Genomic DNA, 17,240 nt, shown 5'->3' on the forward strand with positions numbered 1-17,240 from the left:
GTCCATCGCGCGCTATCGCTTGCTCTCAATATTTTTCATTTGGAAAAAAGGTATATGAAATTAAAAAATGGAATATACGTTTACAAAATTTTTTAAGTAAACGCTTCATTTCTCTTGGTCTAGCGCCGGTATCTCGGCTGCTTTTACATAAAAAGATGCCGAACCACAATGCTTGAAAGTTACCGAATGTGTTTAGTGTTAAATGTATGCACTATTGTTATCGTCAGACCTGGCTCGAAATTGCTTCCATGTGTTACTATTGAAATGATTTTTGACAACATATCGTCCCAAACTACAATACTTGGAAAGCATCTATGTGCAGAACGTACGCACCATTGTTATTGTCAGACCTGGCTCGAAATTGCCTTCACATGTTACTACTGGCCCACTTAACAATAATCATTACTGGATCGGCGACATATCAGGTCAAAGGATTTTTCATCGTTATAAAAAAGGTTTTGCGTTTTTTACGAAAAATTCTACGTTTCCCAGCTCTTGGTCTGTCGATTTTTTTCAGTAGTTTGCCAAGATGTTTAGACTAAACATCTTGTATCCTGCGGAAGGCGTAAATGCAAGTTTTTTATGTGCGGTAAAGTGAATTTGATAAATATTAAATATTGAACATTAAAAATTTTTTTCCAGTACATTTATGTGGGCGAGGTGCCTGTGCAACGCGTCAATTTGCACAACGAAATACGCGTGCAAATTTCGCATCCAGGTCCTCCAATGAACATCCCTCTAGGGGGATTAATATTGGTGCGCGGGCCTGTAGACCAACAGGTAATTTAATAATAGTGGTTGCTAATTAATAATACTTATAAATACTTTTAATTTTTACAAATTTTTAAAATAATTTATAATTTTTTTCTAGCGCGAGATCTGGCCATGGGATATCCACATACGCGGATTTCTAAATATTGATAAAATGACGATAAAGCCAACCGCTACCACAACGACGGCTTGGTTGATCGAACCATTAGCGCGTACGGGACCGCCGACGTTCTCGGTTTGAGGCGGCTGTTCGGCATGCTGCCTTTAATCGGCGATGATTACGAGGACTATTGGCCTTAAGGAAAAATGTTTATATTAAAACTTTAAAAAATGTAATAAAAGAAAAAAATATATATATTTTTTTAAAATTATTTTTTAATTAATTTATACCCTTATACCCTTATTCACATTCGTCGTTCTTATCCTTCGCACGCTCTCAATCGAAACTCATTCCTCATAGTCTCTCACTCATACACATTGTTCCTACCTATCGCATGCTCTCACTCGCACTCATTTCTCGCATGCTCTCGCTCACACTCATTGTTCCTACCCATCGCACGCTCTCGCTTGCACTCATCGCACGCTCTCACTCGCACTCATTTCTCGCATGCTCTCGCTCACACTCATCGCATACTACCCATCGCATACTTCCCACATCGCACGTATTCTCGTGCGCTCTCGCTCCTGCTCGTACGCCGCCATCTTTACACGTTCTCACTCTCTCTCATCGCGTGCGCTCTCGCTTGCATTGCGATATTTCTATTAAGAAAAAGAGGTATATAAAATAAAGAAAAAATAGATAACATAAGTTTTTATTTTTTAATGTTTAATTTATACATATAAAGCGGTATAATAATTTTTCTCTTACATACTAAACACTAAAGCCAAAAGCTCACAACCGAGAAGTCGATGTTTATTAAAGACGTTGCTCGCGCGTATCGCGTTAGATACTTGATCGGGGTTCGTTATGGATGCAATATTAGAGAATTGCGTAAACTGCATATCAACATTATCAGTAATTTTAATTAGTCGATCGAACATTAAATCTACACAACCATCCAGATCGAACATACGACGTACGGTCGACTCGGTCATTATCATGCGTACGTTTTGTGATTCCAAACGTATAAAGTTAACGTCACTGATTATGCAAATTCTGGCTGTTAGCGGTCCAACGCTAATAAAATTGTACAAGTCCTTATAGTCGGTGCGAAGGAGATTCAGAATGTTTTGTCACTGTTCGTAAAGTCCCTTCCATATTTCGAAAGACATTATAAGTTCGTTCCCCCGATGATCTCCTATGGCGATTTCCACGTAACTCGGCGGACCAACGTTGATGTCAATCTCGAGATATTTGTACCCCGTACTCGTAAGCGCGTATCGTCTGCTTAGTACGCGAACCGCGCGACGCTCCGACGTACCGTATAAAAAATAATATAATAATAATAATAAAATATAAAAGTAATAATATAAAAGTTGAAAAATAAAAAGAATTTAAAAAATCAAACTTACGCGTCGCATTTCTTCTCGCACGACATAGTATCGTAGCAACGCTTCGTACCACTGCTGCTTTCTTTGGCGGAGAACATTTTGTTCGAGCGGCTAACGCAATACTCATCGTACGAAAAAATAGTTCGACTTATGAGTTACGATAGAGGGGAAATTTCTTCAAGTAGAGGGGGAAGCAACGTTGAATATCTTCCCTTTAGGGAATAATCTCGAACGTGTCGTAACACGTTCCGATTCAAATGTTAGAAAACGCCAAAAGAACGTTAAAAATAACGTAAACAGATTCCGACAGGGTTAATAGGGGTAATAAGAGACAGGGGTGATAAGAAAAAAACACTATATTTATAAAAAACGCATGTTTATTAAAGACAATGCCACCAATTGAATATTTTAAATACATTTTGTAAAGCGCAATTTGTTGAATGCTGTGCACAACGTAAAGTATGCGTAACGTCCATCTCGTTTAAAGATCTTATATCTTCATAATGCGCCTCGATATTTTCAACGTATATGTCTTCTTTCGTGCCATCCAGAAGCAAATTCCGCAGCCATTCTCGTTTCTCGTGTCCCTTGACGTATACGACGGGCAGTGTTTCGTTCCTAGTCAGCGTCGTTGTAATCAATTTCTTAGCTTTGCTGTATGGAATCGTTCCGCTGTTCTATCGTAATCCGTGATGATGCGTAAGCAACCACGATGCTTGTCTGCGTTATTGAGTCGATGCCACGGCACGGGATTTCGAAAAATGTAATGCGAGAGAATGAATCCATCTCTGAGAGCAGCAAACTCCTTAACGATAAACTTTCTTCCAACGATAAAATCTTGCAGGTCCACGAACGTTGGTATAGATATAATGAGTTCTCTATCGATAATCGAGAAGACTGCCCTCAACTTTCGGCGCATCGTAGGTTTATATATCGTCTCATTTCCACCCCCTCTCCTTTAATAATGTATAGCGGGACAACGTTCTTAGGTGATCTTCCGCACAACATTTGTCAACGGATTGTACTGAACCACGCGATCGTGTATGATGAGGCAGTACGCGGTGGTACTCGCGGGCAAGTTTTCTTTGCATTCAAACTCTAAGCGCACGTCCACGGTTGCGCTCTTGACCAATTCATTTTGTCGAGAGCAATCGATGATTACGAACGGGCCTTTTTGCCGAAAAGTTGTGACAGTTTGATTCGGCTCGAGATAATCATATCCGTAATAGGTTTTACAGAAACATACGTATGTGTCGTAGAGAATCGACCATCTGTTTTTATCGAAATCCAGATTCATATTGTCGTACGGATAACATTCCGAGTTTAGATACAGTTTCACGTTCGTCAGTTTACAATGATCGAATCGGCTCGTATCCTCGAGCATAACGTTCTTCCGACCAGCCTGCAGAGCAAAGATGACGTACTGCGGCTTCTCGAGCTGAGTAGCGGTCTTGATGGCCCACGAATGTTTGGTCGTACGTTGCAATAGCGGAAACTCGTATAGATCCCACGAACGAAAAACCATGCTCAGGTATCGTCCACTTTCCAGAGCACGCAGCATCGCCAGTTTATTTATCTCGTTCAGAAGGACGTGTGGCATTCGCCACTGTACTTTGAATAATTCAATTTCCGGCTCCCGCGCCGGATCGCCAACTAGACAATTGTTATCGTTGCACGCGCGTATCAAAATCAATTCGTGACGAGCGTTAATCACCACGCGTTTGTAATCTTCACAAAATCCCAGTAGCATGTTGAGCGGTACGCAAAAATTAAAGTATCCGTTCGTAGGATTCCACGGATCCCAGCCAGCGTTACTTGCAATCATAATTCTATCGGATGACATAGTTACATAGCTCTTGAGCGAGTTGGTTATTCCGACGTTCCTGTTGCGATCAATCTCTACACGGTCGAGCTCGTATTGAATCTCATCGAACATGAACGCGATGCAATTATTTCCCAATATCATATCAGACCCCGCAACTGGTTTTTTTATCGTAAGTTTTCCCTCAACGTATAGAAAACTTTGAGTAACGTGTATAAATCTTGCTGTTGTATAAGTATTCTTATCTTGTCGTTGTGTTCGAACGTTGTATTGGCGAACGGATTGTACGTGTGAGTCTCGATCTTGACGATGCGATCGTCAAAGATCGGCTCGTCTTTGATGTTTAAAATGTCTGTCATTGTCGCACCGCGAATCCCAGAGATTTAAAAAATTCAACGTTCGACGCGGTGAGCTTCTTTTTCTTGAAATAACTGGATGATTGAATATTATCGAAAGGTATAGCAGGAATATCGGATGACTGTTGTAACGTTGATGATTTTCGTTGTAAAAATGTTTGTGTTTATTTTTCTCGCACGTTCCGACGCATTTAGTACGAACATTTCACGTTCACGTTATCGTTGCAGTCGTCGTCGTCGTACGTGCAATCTGACGGCAATTTCTTCTCCTCGAAAATCAAGCAATCGTCCGTTCTGATCGACGACGCGTATCGTCAGATCCGTAACGCTTCGCACGATGATCGGCAGGTAAATGATCTGCGACGGCCTTTTCGAAATCTTATATCCAGGTGGCACGTTCGGCGAAAACTCGTGTATCACGTGCACGCTTTTGTCGTTGCTGTACGCGCCCGCGGTCACGTTGCACTCTACGCGAATAATGTTCACGTTCATTATGTTGATCGACACGTCTGAATCGTGTCATTTTCGCGGTTCCAGTATACGCTTCGACGTGAATCCCAACAGCGAGCCGATGTTGTTGGGTTTACCAAAATTTATTTTGTATGCGCATCTGATCTCACATCTCATCGTATTGTAGTTTGCGCGGATCGTTATCGGGTCTTCATCTCCAGCATTATTGTCTTTAATCGCGATGTCACCGCGCGTAACGTTTGAATGAGCCTCGTCGCGTCGCGGACGTATTTGTGAAATCTCGCGTTTTAAAAACTCGTTTATGGCATGCAGCCCGTACGATCCCTCGGGAATTGTAATCTCCACGTTGTCTTTACCAAAATAAAATTTATTGTTCGAAGCATTCACATTCGGTATCATGTTATATGTTTCAAAGATCGCTAGACCGAGCTCGTAGTCGTCGTCGTTCAAATCTATAGCGGGAGAGTACCTCGTCAGAATGCTGCTCTTGCCGCTCAGCGTAAGCGTCAACGACATGTTTGAACGAATACTGAGTTTAGACAGCGCAACGTCAGTTTTTAAATCGAGTGTAAAAATAGCAGACAAAGTTGTCCGCAGATGCTCTGATCGTAGGTTTGTTAGGACGTTTGATTGCATTCTATTTTTGTCACACCGTCTCCGAAATATTGTACGAGTTCTCTAGGTGGTCGAAGATTTCCGAAACTATCGAAATACATCACGTGATTGTCTCTCTTTGCGTACGCTACCTAGTGAGTACCGGGGCCCGCCGCATCGTCCAGGTTTACGATACCGCTTTCATATAGACGCGCGCCGCTTATCGGTAACGCGTTACGCATAAACACTCCTCTAAAATGTGGAATACGCATACAGATAACCAAATGATGTAATTGCACGTTTGTCATCGCACCCACGGGTATTTTTAACGCCTCTTCGAAGTATTTTTTCTTTTCGCTTTTACGCCTTTTCCGTACTTGTATGGGGCGAGATACAGCCCTCGCCCGCCTTTGTACGGGGCGAGATACACTCTGCGACCTTCCATCGCGCGATTGTGACGTTGCAGCTCCTCGAGTTGACGTCGCGTGGCTTTGCGGTCGTTTACCGCCTTTGCCACGCCGGCCGCTCCGCCGATTAATGATTCGAGCGCGCCTAATATCGGTAGAATCGGTAATGCACCGTCTCGTTTTGCTGCCGGAACTATACGTTTTTTTTTCTTCGTCGTCTTCTTCTTCTTGCTCTTTACGCCCATACCGATCTTTGTCTTGGCTTTCATAGCTGCCCAGACGGCAGCAGCGGCGGCTCTTTCTCCGAGAGCCAAATCTTTCGCGATTACGCGTTTTCGTGCTTTGTTGGCGAGTATCTCGTCCGCTGCGTGTTTGTCGGCAAGCTCGTTGCTTTGAGAATACGCAATATCGTGTTCGCGGCACGCCGCGTCCAACGGATTCATACCCCAATCGCCTCTAGCTAATCGCTTTTCCAAGTGCGTTCCCGGCCCGCAAAACTAATAGCCAGGGATGTGTAACTAGAAGGGAAGCGCGTTTATCGCGCAATTTAACAGATGACCGCAGTCGCTTTTTAGCGATTTGTTCGTCGCGAAAGCTGACATTCGCTACAATTCTTCAACGGTGCGGGGCCGTCGATGTGCGTTTGCTGCCACGGTTGATTGTAATGCTCATTATAGCGACGATAGCTTTAAACCTCTTGATCCGCTTTTAAATGTTCCGGAAGCTTGTCCCACACGTGTTCGATATAGTTGCTGCACTCGCGTAACAGAACGATCTTTGGCACAAACTGTAACTGCTCTGCGCTTAAATCGAGAATATCGGAGGGATACGATAGTATGAGATACATCTTTAATACTAAGCGATGCACGACTTTGCGCTCGTATAAATAGGCGTTTGATCCCATTCCTTTACTTAATAAAAAAAATAATGTTTGTGCAACAACTTGATAAGCTAATAAAAAAAATGTGTAAAAGGTATAAAATATTTTTCAAGCGTTAGTGAAGCGTACGACGAAGACGTGATTTTACGCGTCTCCAAGAGCTATAGTTTTCTGTAGTATGGGAAAAGTGAAGTGGTTTCATTTAGAAATTCAACGAGAAAAGCGTCGTCCAGATCAGACAGCATCGTCAGTTCAGTTCGAAATTTCTTCGAGAAAAGAAGTGAAAATGCGTCTCCAAAAATATATTTACAACAAAGATACCATGGCTAACATTGTAAGTATTTTATTTTAATATTTAAAAATTTTTATATTATTTATATTTATTTATATTAATTTTATAATAAAAATATTGATCTATTTTATTTTTTAAAGTGCCTTTGTTACGGGGAAGCGCGTATTACGCTACCGGATCGCCTGCCGGCTCTGTGGTACGTGAGTACCCGAAGTCGCCAGGCTTTGAGGACGGCGCGACGACACCCAAAGACGTTTAAGATTGATCCGGAGGCATACGTCGAGCTGCCTGCAATTGTCGTAAGTACTCTTTTTTTCTTTCCCCGAAATATATACCTAGTTTTTTTGCTAATTGATATTTAATTGTAATTTGTATGCTGTTACAGTGTCTGTGTTTCGGAAATAAAATAACACCTACAATGACTCGCCTTCCGGGATATATGGATATAACGGAACACAAAATGATGGTGCAATCCGATCGCCGAGTAGAACGGATGTACCAAGATTGGTATTGAAAGGAGCGTCTTAACAACAACGGCGGCGCCGACGACGACGACGACGACGACGACGACTACTACGACTACGACTACGACGACACCGTCACCGATAGCGACAACGATATTTTTAATTTAAGATTTTTATTTGGTTTGGAGGAACCAAAAAAAGATATTAAATATATAGAAGACTGGGAGTGTGACATTTTTGTAAATGCTGTTTTAATTTATATTAATAAAATTTATGATAGAGAATAAAAAAAATTTATATATTATATATATCATATCTTATATTATATCATATATCATATTTTATATTATTTCTTATATCTTATATTATATATTTTATCTATGTATTCTAAATATTTTCAAGTATTTTTTTAAATAAAATTAATATTGGTATATTATGGATCATTTTTATCCTGCGTTCTCTTTTCTCCGAACGTCTTTTCCTCCTCTACTAACACGCACGCACGCACGCAGGCACACACGCTGGTACGGGCATACAAGCACGGGCACACATGTAAGCACGGACAGCACGCAGGCACGGATGCTTGCACGGACACATATACAAACGTACATACATACACACACATGCGCACATTTTCCATAGAACGTATGCTGCACTCGTACACATATAAAAAGAGCGTTCGATCATGCTCTCTAGCCAGATTAAGAAAACATGAGATTCGTGCAACAGCCGTTGACAATACGCGTTACAAATTACGACGATAAATTGCAACTAATGGGGGACAGCGAGGAAAGATGTAAGCATGGCGCGATGCTGCCGAATACTATACGCGCCATTATTTGCGGTCCGTCGAATTGTGGTAAAACTAACGTTCTCATAAGCCTGTTGGAAAGTCTGCACGGTGTACGTTTCGAGAACGTGTACGTGTATTCGAAATCGTTGCAACAGCCGAAATATCGTTATCTGGAGAATTTGTTGACTTCGATCGATGAGATAGGTTATTTTACATTCTCCAATAACAGTGACGTCATTCCGCCAAGCGAAGCGCGTTTGAACTCAATTTTCATCTTCGATGACGTTGCGTGCGATAAGCAGGATGTCGTGAGAATACTTTTCAATGGGCAGACACTCGAACGTTGACTGCTTCTATCTCTGTTAGTCGTACGCGAGAATACCCAAACATCTTATACGCGACAACGTAAACCTGCTGATCTTATTTAAACAGGACGGTACCAACTTGAAACGCGTGTACAACGATCACGTAAATACTGACATGTCGTACGATGTTTTCAGTAAATTATGTAGCGATTGTTGGCAGCGTGATTATGGATTTCTAGTAATAGACAAAGACTAACGGACGATACAGAAGAGGATTTAACGAGTTTGCAATACCGCAAAGTAATTAGTTATCATCGATATTTCGTCGGAGGTAAAACGATTGACATGGCTGAAAACAAAGATACACGTGAGCGCGAAAAGATTGCTAGAGAAATTGAGAAAACGTGCGAATCGATCCGAAAGAAACATCGCGCTTTGAAAACCGGTAAGATCGAGGAGGAGATCGCAACCAAAAGACACTTTGAACCGCTACAAAATTATGTTATTCGTTAATCGAACCGCTACAAAAGATTGTAGACAATTTCGGCGTGCGCGAGATAAAGGACGATCCGCGTGACAATGATGCAAGCGTCGAAACATCGTTCACCCGTAAACGTGAGAAGAAAGAAAGGGAAGAATATGTCAATAAGAGAAAACGGTCGAACGTCTCATTCGATCTCTCCGCAACACCTCAAAAATCTAGTCATTTACAAATTTCAAACGATATACCTCCACACCGCGTCCCACAACCGTACAACCGATAGAATCGCTTGAGAATGTTTTCGAAACGACGGACGACTTACTCGCAACGATTGTTCGAAATCAGTTACAGACATCGCAAGGACGAAAATCGTTGTAAGCTCAATTGGGGCCGCTTGGTCAAAAATTTGTCGGGGCTGTCCTGAGCGGTAGCGGAGAGAGCGATGTAGACAACATATACGGTGTTCGTCTCGAGAAGAATGGAATGATGCTCGGTAATAAACATTTCGATGTGGATAATGAGGATAACATAATTATTGTTAATGTACGTTATGTCGGTACACCCGGTCTTTACGAATTGATCTTCAAGAAAATCTCCGATGATGACATCTACACAGATAATGATATGCAAAAGTACAAAAGCATATTGTTTGCTACAAACGTGCATAGACGCAATTACACCAAAAGCAGTCAATTACGGAGCAACAGAGAATAAAAGTACAAACACCGCACCGTTGATGTCGATCGAACCTACGCCAAAAAAGAAGAAATCCGGAAAGGGATTACCTCACGCTATGACGTTAAATGATAACGAGATCGATTATGTACACTGGGACGATCCCAACGAGCTGGTAGATCGTTTGCAGTTGCTCGAAGCATCACGTCGAGCCGGTCACAACGCGCATGACAACGAAATGCTGTTAATTATCGAAGAACTTCGCGAGGCGGGTATTATTATAAATTAACTCGCGTATCCGCGAAACGAATCAGTCGATCGATTGATGTCACTCATATTGTATCAAAGTCAAAAACAGTGAGTAATAACGAACGGCGAAGAGACAATACATGGCACGTAATAAATAAAAAAATGTGTAAAAGAACATTTCTCTTTATTTATAACCACATAGTCCCCAAATTTTATTTTTAATTAAATCCACAGTATCCACAGTGTCATATATATATACTTTAATTAAATCTAGGTATCCACAGTGTCACATATAAACTTGAAAAACAAAACGCTTATCATTGGCATCACATATCATACTTAAACTCGAAATATTATTTCACATATAATGTTTAAAGTTAAAATACTGATTGAAAAACAGAACTCTTACCATTAGCATCACATATCACATTTAAACTCGAAATATTATTTTACGTATAATGGTTAAAGTTAAAATACTGATTTCACCAACGTAGATTAATTTTAATCTTGGTTCAATTTGCTCTTTATTTTTTTCTAATTCTTAGAACTAGAAAGATGAAAAGTAAGTTGAACCAAGATTAAAATTAATCTATGTGGAATCAGACAATAATATTACAAAAAATAAAAATAAACTTAAAACAAACTAAACAAAAACGTGAAAGACTCAAAATATTGAATCACATATACCTAAAGTTAAAATACTAATGCCTGTTTCTACCACTCCGATTTATTTTAATCGCCGATTAGTCCATTAGAATTGACCAATCGCATTTGCCGTTGAAATAAAATTACAAATGCGATTGGTCAATTTCAGTGGACTAATCATCGCTTAAAGTTTATTGGAGTTCATAAAAACAGGTATTTAAAAAACCGAAATCTTATCATTAATCAGTTTAACATAATAGTCTATTTTTTTTTAGTTGAACTTCTTGTACAGTTCATCTTTAGACAGATTTAATGTAGATAAAGGCACGGCACTGTATACTGATATGTGCATAGAATAATAAATACCTTATTAGATAAGAAACAGAACAAACTATAGAAACTCTTCAAAATACGGTCTTTCCTGTAAGTTCAGCTAAAAAGAACAGGTCTAATATAATACTTAAACTCAAAATACTGTATCATATATGTATAATACTTTAACTTAAGGCTTCTGAGTACTTGCTAGTATTTGGATAATTTTACAAGTGTGCTCTGAATTTATCCCAAATGTCATTTTCTAGGTATATCTTTTTATTTAAAAAAAGTACACTAGTATTTTAGCATGCGTTTTCTGACGTCATTAAAGAAGGATAGATTTAGCGAGTACTCAGGAGCCTTAAAATATTGATTAAAGAACTGAACTCTTGGCATTAGTATCACATAATACTTCACATAATTAATCTTTTTTTTCCAACAGTCTTTCCATTAAATTCTCGATCCGCTTAAACGCAGCCATTCTTTCATTATGTTGATTTTCTCGAATCTCTCTTCTTTTGTTCCTTCTTATTATTTATTATATATTTTTCAATAAATGTATTCAATTTCCTTTTTCTAATATCTGAAATCAGAAGTTATTTATATATATAATTAATTTACTTTATGTGTATGTACATATTTAAGATAGATTTAATTTTATATTTTTCTGTCCGATTGTTCTCTGTTTTGTTATCTTCAATTTGTAGATGAATCTATACAATTGCTCAGTAAATGATTGTTGTATCTAAATGGAATTTTGTACGTCGACGACTGCAGACTGATTTTGTAAAACCCATAACCTATGTTTACATAAACAGCAAATAGGTATGTAGGTGTTACGTCCGGCGGGGTTTAAGGGAGCGCGGAGCGGGAAAGAAAAGAAATAAAAATATATATATAAATTTAATCGAGTATTTTTGGCAGTATCAATTCCATAGACACGGGGATAACAGTGTCCGGCCTCACGGCCCTCACCGCGATGATTACGGGCCCTCGGTAGCCTGGTTGGGAAGGGGTGCAGTGAGCGGGAGACGCGGTCGTAGGGTTGCCCTCCGACACAGGTGCACCCGTGGTGGCGATGATCTCCTGAGGAGGCGGGAGCGGCAAGGCTGGCGGTGGCCTTACTACGGCTGGAGGGGGCGGAGGCAGAAATACGGGGAGGTCAAATACTCCCCCCAGATTCGTATTCGACTTGGAGCCGCTTCAATTGGATGGCCCACCTTGACCTGCCCATCATGGGCAGAAGAATGCCATTTCTGTAGTTAGTATTGAATCGAAGCGTGGCTCGACACAATTTAGGGAGGGTGGTTCGGAAGGTTGCCTTTATTAATAAAAGTAATTCGGCCGCTATGATCGCTTTACAATTACTAACGAGAGTGAGAGAGAGAGAGAGGGAGACTACGCTCAGTCTTCCTGAGGGAACGCTAGGAAGCGCTCGCGCAGGGGTGACCGGAGTAACCGCGCCTCAGGGAGGGAACGCGAGCGTAGCGCGTTCTCTGAAACGCAAGAAATCTCTTCTCTCCTCCGGAAACGTAATCGCGAAAAAAAAGGAAAAGAAAGGTCGTCTCGACACAGAAACACGCTCAGATGATAGGCGAAGAGAGGGAGAGCTTGTGACCGGTCCCTCTGAGGGAGCGCTAGGAAACGCTTGCGCAATGGTGACCAACGTGACTGCGCTGTCGGGGAAAGAAGCCCGTCGCGGAGTTCACCGATGCGCAAAAGAACTCTCCTCTCCTCCGTATGACTCTCTGAAGGATGAGAAAGAAAAAGATGAAAAAAGAATGAAACAAGATGTTTCGCTCAAAGGTGAAAACGAAATACTCACTTTTTATATAAAAAAAAAAAGATTACTCCCGAACTAGCACCTTTACAAAAAAGAATATCGCGCTCGCTCGCAACTAAATCTAATTTAAACAGAAAAAAAAATAAAATGATTAGGTGCGGGAATTGCCACCTCGATTCACACAGATTAGATTCAAAAGGAACTAAGTCCGAAAACGAGAATTTAAAATCACTCAGAAATAATCTAAGTCTAAAGCGCGAATTTATTTTCACTCAAACGGCTAAGTTCGAAATGTGAAATCACTTCGAAATAACCTAAGTCTAAAGTGCGAATTTATTTCTCTCAAAAATAAACTAAGTCCGAAAATGTAAATTTATCTCAGCGACTCACATGATCTATTCTCTAGAAATCGAGAGATAATACGCAAAAGTGAGGATGATCGGGGGTGAAGGGCTATGAACAGCGGGTCATAAATCATTTGACGCCTGTAAATTAATTTGATAATTAATTAAAAAACTATTGCGTTCGATTCTACCTTTGTCAAATGTGATTTTATCCCCGCGTCCATATTTTCCACTCGCGCGGCGTGCAATTATCGCCCGCTCTTTTTAATCAGCCGCATTCCTGATTCGCGTTTTTCATAACGGACTTCTAGACATGAGATTTTGCAACCACGGAGGTGCCGCGTGCTCCTCCTCGTGCCCGAAAGCCATTTGTTAATTAATTAGAGGTGCTCGACCGCTCTGCCCCGCGCCAAGTGGTCCCGCGCGATTCCAGATGCACCGGCGCTCGCGAGAGCAGAGGCCTGCCCCCTTTCTAACGAGTCATTAGCGAATTAAACTAATTAATCAAATTACGCGATTGTTACCAACAATCCAGTGTTTAGACGTCTCAGAAGAGGACCGGCTAAGGGGAGGATCACTCCCTTTTGGAAATCTTTATAATGTCTACAACGGTTCGCTGGTAATTAATGCTTTTGATTAATGCATGCGCGCCGCCAGGGCGGACAGCATGCTCGCGGCGCGTGATATCCCAAGTAGTAAGATGTCTAATTGACGGCATTTTTTGGTCATTTTATGACGAACCAGTCATAATGTTGAGATAAAATGACGTCTAAATGTCGTAAAGCTGACGTACATTTGTCTCATCTTAACGACGTCATATATTGACGTCAAAAATACGTCATTATTTTCATATTATTGACGTCATTTTCAAGAAGCTAGTAGCGTACATTTGACGGTATTTTATTGTTATTTTTATGACAAAATATAGGTTTTTAGATTACATCTAATAAAGACGACATTTTAACGTCATTTTTATAACTATCCCAGATAGTAAAAGTCGTTATTTTGATGTTTTAGAAAATATTTCGGGTGCATGTCCTATATATGCAGTATTTGCATTATGAAAATATCGAAATAACATAATTATAATGTAAAAAAAAATTTACGTTGTTTCTCAACAAGCATCGTGACCCACCACACTAAAGTCACATTTGGGATTGCCTAACTTCCGCGGTCACCCATCCAACTCTGAACCGCCGTCGACGTTGCTTGACTTCGAAGATCGTACGCTACCTAGCATTTTGTGATGATCCATGAACACTTGATGCTCATGAATACATATTTGTTGTAGATCAGTTCAATAGATGCGAGAAACATATTTGGATAAATATTTATAAAATATTTAAATAAATATTATAAATATTTTATAAATATTTGTGGTCTTAGATTTGACAAATCATAAAGATTTATCATAAATATTATAAAAATATTTATGAAATATTTATAAATATTTACAAAATATTACTTATCTTATACTACAAATCTTTATCTTTTATTTACCATAAATATTATATAAAATATTTAGTCTATATTTTAATAATATGTTGAATAAAGATTTTTTTCTTCGTGTATATAAAATATGTGTAAAATATTTATATAATATTTTGAAAAAATAAATATTAATAAATATTAATAAATATTTATCATAAATATTATGTGCTGTCTGGGATGATTCTAAAATATTGATAGTATTAATTATATAAAATATTGTATTAATTTTAATAATGTTGTTTATTAACCAATCTTTAAATAATGATTAATAGTTATAGGTAGCAAGGTGTCGTCCACTAGACCTCAATAATTCGTCATTTGAGGTCAAATCGTCAATTATTGCAAAGAATTATAGTTAACGTCAGTAATTAGTCACTAATAAAACCTTATTAATACGTCGTAAAATGATCAATTAACTGATATTATTAATTAGTCAAGAATATGACGTCGGAAATATGTTGTAGGATGGATAAATGATTGACGTAATTAATAGGTCAAAAAATGACGTTACTATTACGTCTTAATTTGGTAACATGACGTCTGCGACCTTAAATGACGAATTATTGACGTCGTATTAACGTCACCTTGCTACCTGGGACCCTGGGCCCGGCAGCGAGAGCGCGTGAACATGTCAGCGCCTGGCTACCATGGCAACGCGGCCCGCAGCACAACGCTATGTATGTTGGTGACGGACGGCGCGAATTACTTAGCCGGACATAGGCAAATGAAAATATAGGCATCAAGTTTAGCTTATCTTCCATATTTTCAGTAATAGCATTATTAGTACTACTATTATTGGTACTACTGGTACTGACCCACATAGAAATTGGCATCCAGTGGATGTCCATTGGACGTCCATTAAACCTCCATAGATCCATGGGACGTTTATCTCCATGGCGGAAGTTAGATAGACGTCCATTAGGGATTCAGTAAACTTCCATGGCTCCATTGGAGGTTTACCTCCATGGTGGAAGTTAGATAGACATCCATTAGGGATCCATTAAACTTCCATAGCTCTATGGAGGAACATTTACTTTCATGGTAAAAGTTAGACAGACGTCCATTAAGGATCCATTAAACTTCCATAGCTCTATGGAACATTTATGGAACTCCCATACTGAATAATTATGTGTCCTATTTATGAAACTTTTTTTGTTAATAACTTTTTAATGAATCACGAGCGACGGCTAAAATCTTTCGAAAGTCACTTAGGAGGGTGACCTTGATAACATATATCAAGGTCAAGATCATCGAAGCGGCTGCCCCTAAACTGAATAATTACCAAAATTTCTTTTGGGATTTGTTTTTTGTAACAATTGACCCTGTCAAAAATTTCAAAAAATTTTTATTGTTATTTCTTTTGTTATTATTTTTTTGTTATTTGTTCTTTATAACAATTGAACCTATTATAAATTTCAAAGTCGGAGTCTGAAGCCTGAAATAGAAACTTGTGTTAGACTTACCTCTCGTGCCAATCCTGTGATAATCGCTCAAACGACCTCTTGCATAATCAAATATACTTACCTTTATTACTGATTAAATCCGTTGGTGATTTCTCGAACCTGGCCTAGATACTGAAAAGAAAACTCCCGTCTCGAACATCCTAGTGAATACTTACCTCGTAATTTTACAACTCAGAAAACTTCAAAATTTTCTTTGTTTATTGTTTTTTGTACAATTAAGATATTTGTCTCAACATGTTTTTAAAAGTCCTTTGTGTTCGAGATTCACTGCCGCGCGCCGTTCAGATACATAGATATAGAAACTTTATTATTATTTTATATATATAATGTAATTTTTATTTGATTATTTATAATTTAAGTTAGATTATACATTTATATATATTTTAATTTAAATTATAAATAATTAAATAATAAAAATTTTATTTTGTATATTCCACCCAAGATATAGTTTGCTCTCTCTTTCTCTCCCGCTATACTAATCGTATAAGCAGCGTCGTTATCTCGGCTGCCAGCGAGCACTGATATCAGACTGCTAGATTTTATAAACATAAAAATATAACATTCGGATATTGTAGTCTGTGTTTAATATTATCCCTGAAAATTTCTTTGATACAACTGAACGTGTCGTAATATGTTAAAGCTCAGTAGGACTTTTTCCCTTCTTCTAAAATTCTTTTCAAAAATCACGTGACTTTACAAATAGCATAAGTGTATATAGGTGAGACTCTTGGAACATCCCTTAGACGTTTTCAAGTCAGTTTTCAAGTCAGCTTGCCCGAAGGCTTGTGTGTTTAACGTATTATTTAAAGTTAAGTAATTTAAGAACGAATCAGTTTTTTTCAAAACGGCCAGTGAAATAGAGGTTATCAATATTCTCGATGTTTAAGATGTCTGTCATTGTCGTACCGCGAATCCCAAAGATTGTAGAAATGCAAGGTTCAACAGGGTAAGCTTCTTTTTCTCGGTGCAACCTTCTTTTCTTGGTGATTGAAATTTACTACTAAATGTTGGTTTCATAAATGTTGCGTTACGTGCCCGTTCAACACGAGCATCTCACGCCTACACAGCGTTCGTCGTTATCGTCGTAGTCGTCGTACGTGCAATCTAATGGTGATTTCTTCTCCTTGAAAATTAAGCAATCCATGCTG

The 17,240-nt window shown here is 39.1% G+C and overlaps 1 protein-coding gene across 1 annotated transcript; it reads right to left on the bottom strand.

Moving 5' to 3' along the window:
• Window positions 1-3,247: 3,247 nt before the first annotated feature.
• Window positions 3,248-4,228, bottom strand: LOC118647352. Its single transcript, XM_036292124.1, has one exon. The coding sequence runs from the start codon at window positions 4,226-4,228 to the stop codon at window positions 3,248-3,250; it is 981 nt and encodes a 326-aa protein (XP_036148017.1).
• Between the last annotated feature and the right edge of the window lie 13,012 nt (window positions 4,229-17,240).

This window comes from Monomorium pharaonis, chromosome 9, assembly GCF_013373865.1.
Source record: "Monomorium pharaonis isolate MP-MQ-018 chromosome 9, ASM1337386v2, whole genome shotgun sequence".
In the NCBI taxonomy this organism is placed as follows: Eukaryota; Metazoa; Arthropoda; class Insecta; order Hymenoptera; family Formicidae; genus Monomorium; species Monomorium pharaonis.

Excerpts from the sequence above, each read along its gene's own strand:
- LOC118647352 (XM_036292124.1), bottom strand. The coding sequence starts at position 4,228 with ATGATATTGGGAAATAATTGCATCGCGTTCATGTTCGATGAGATTCAA.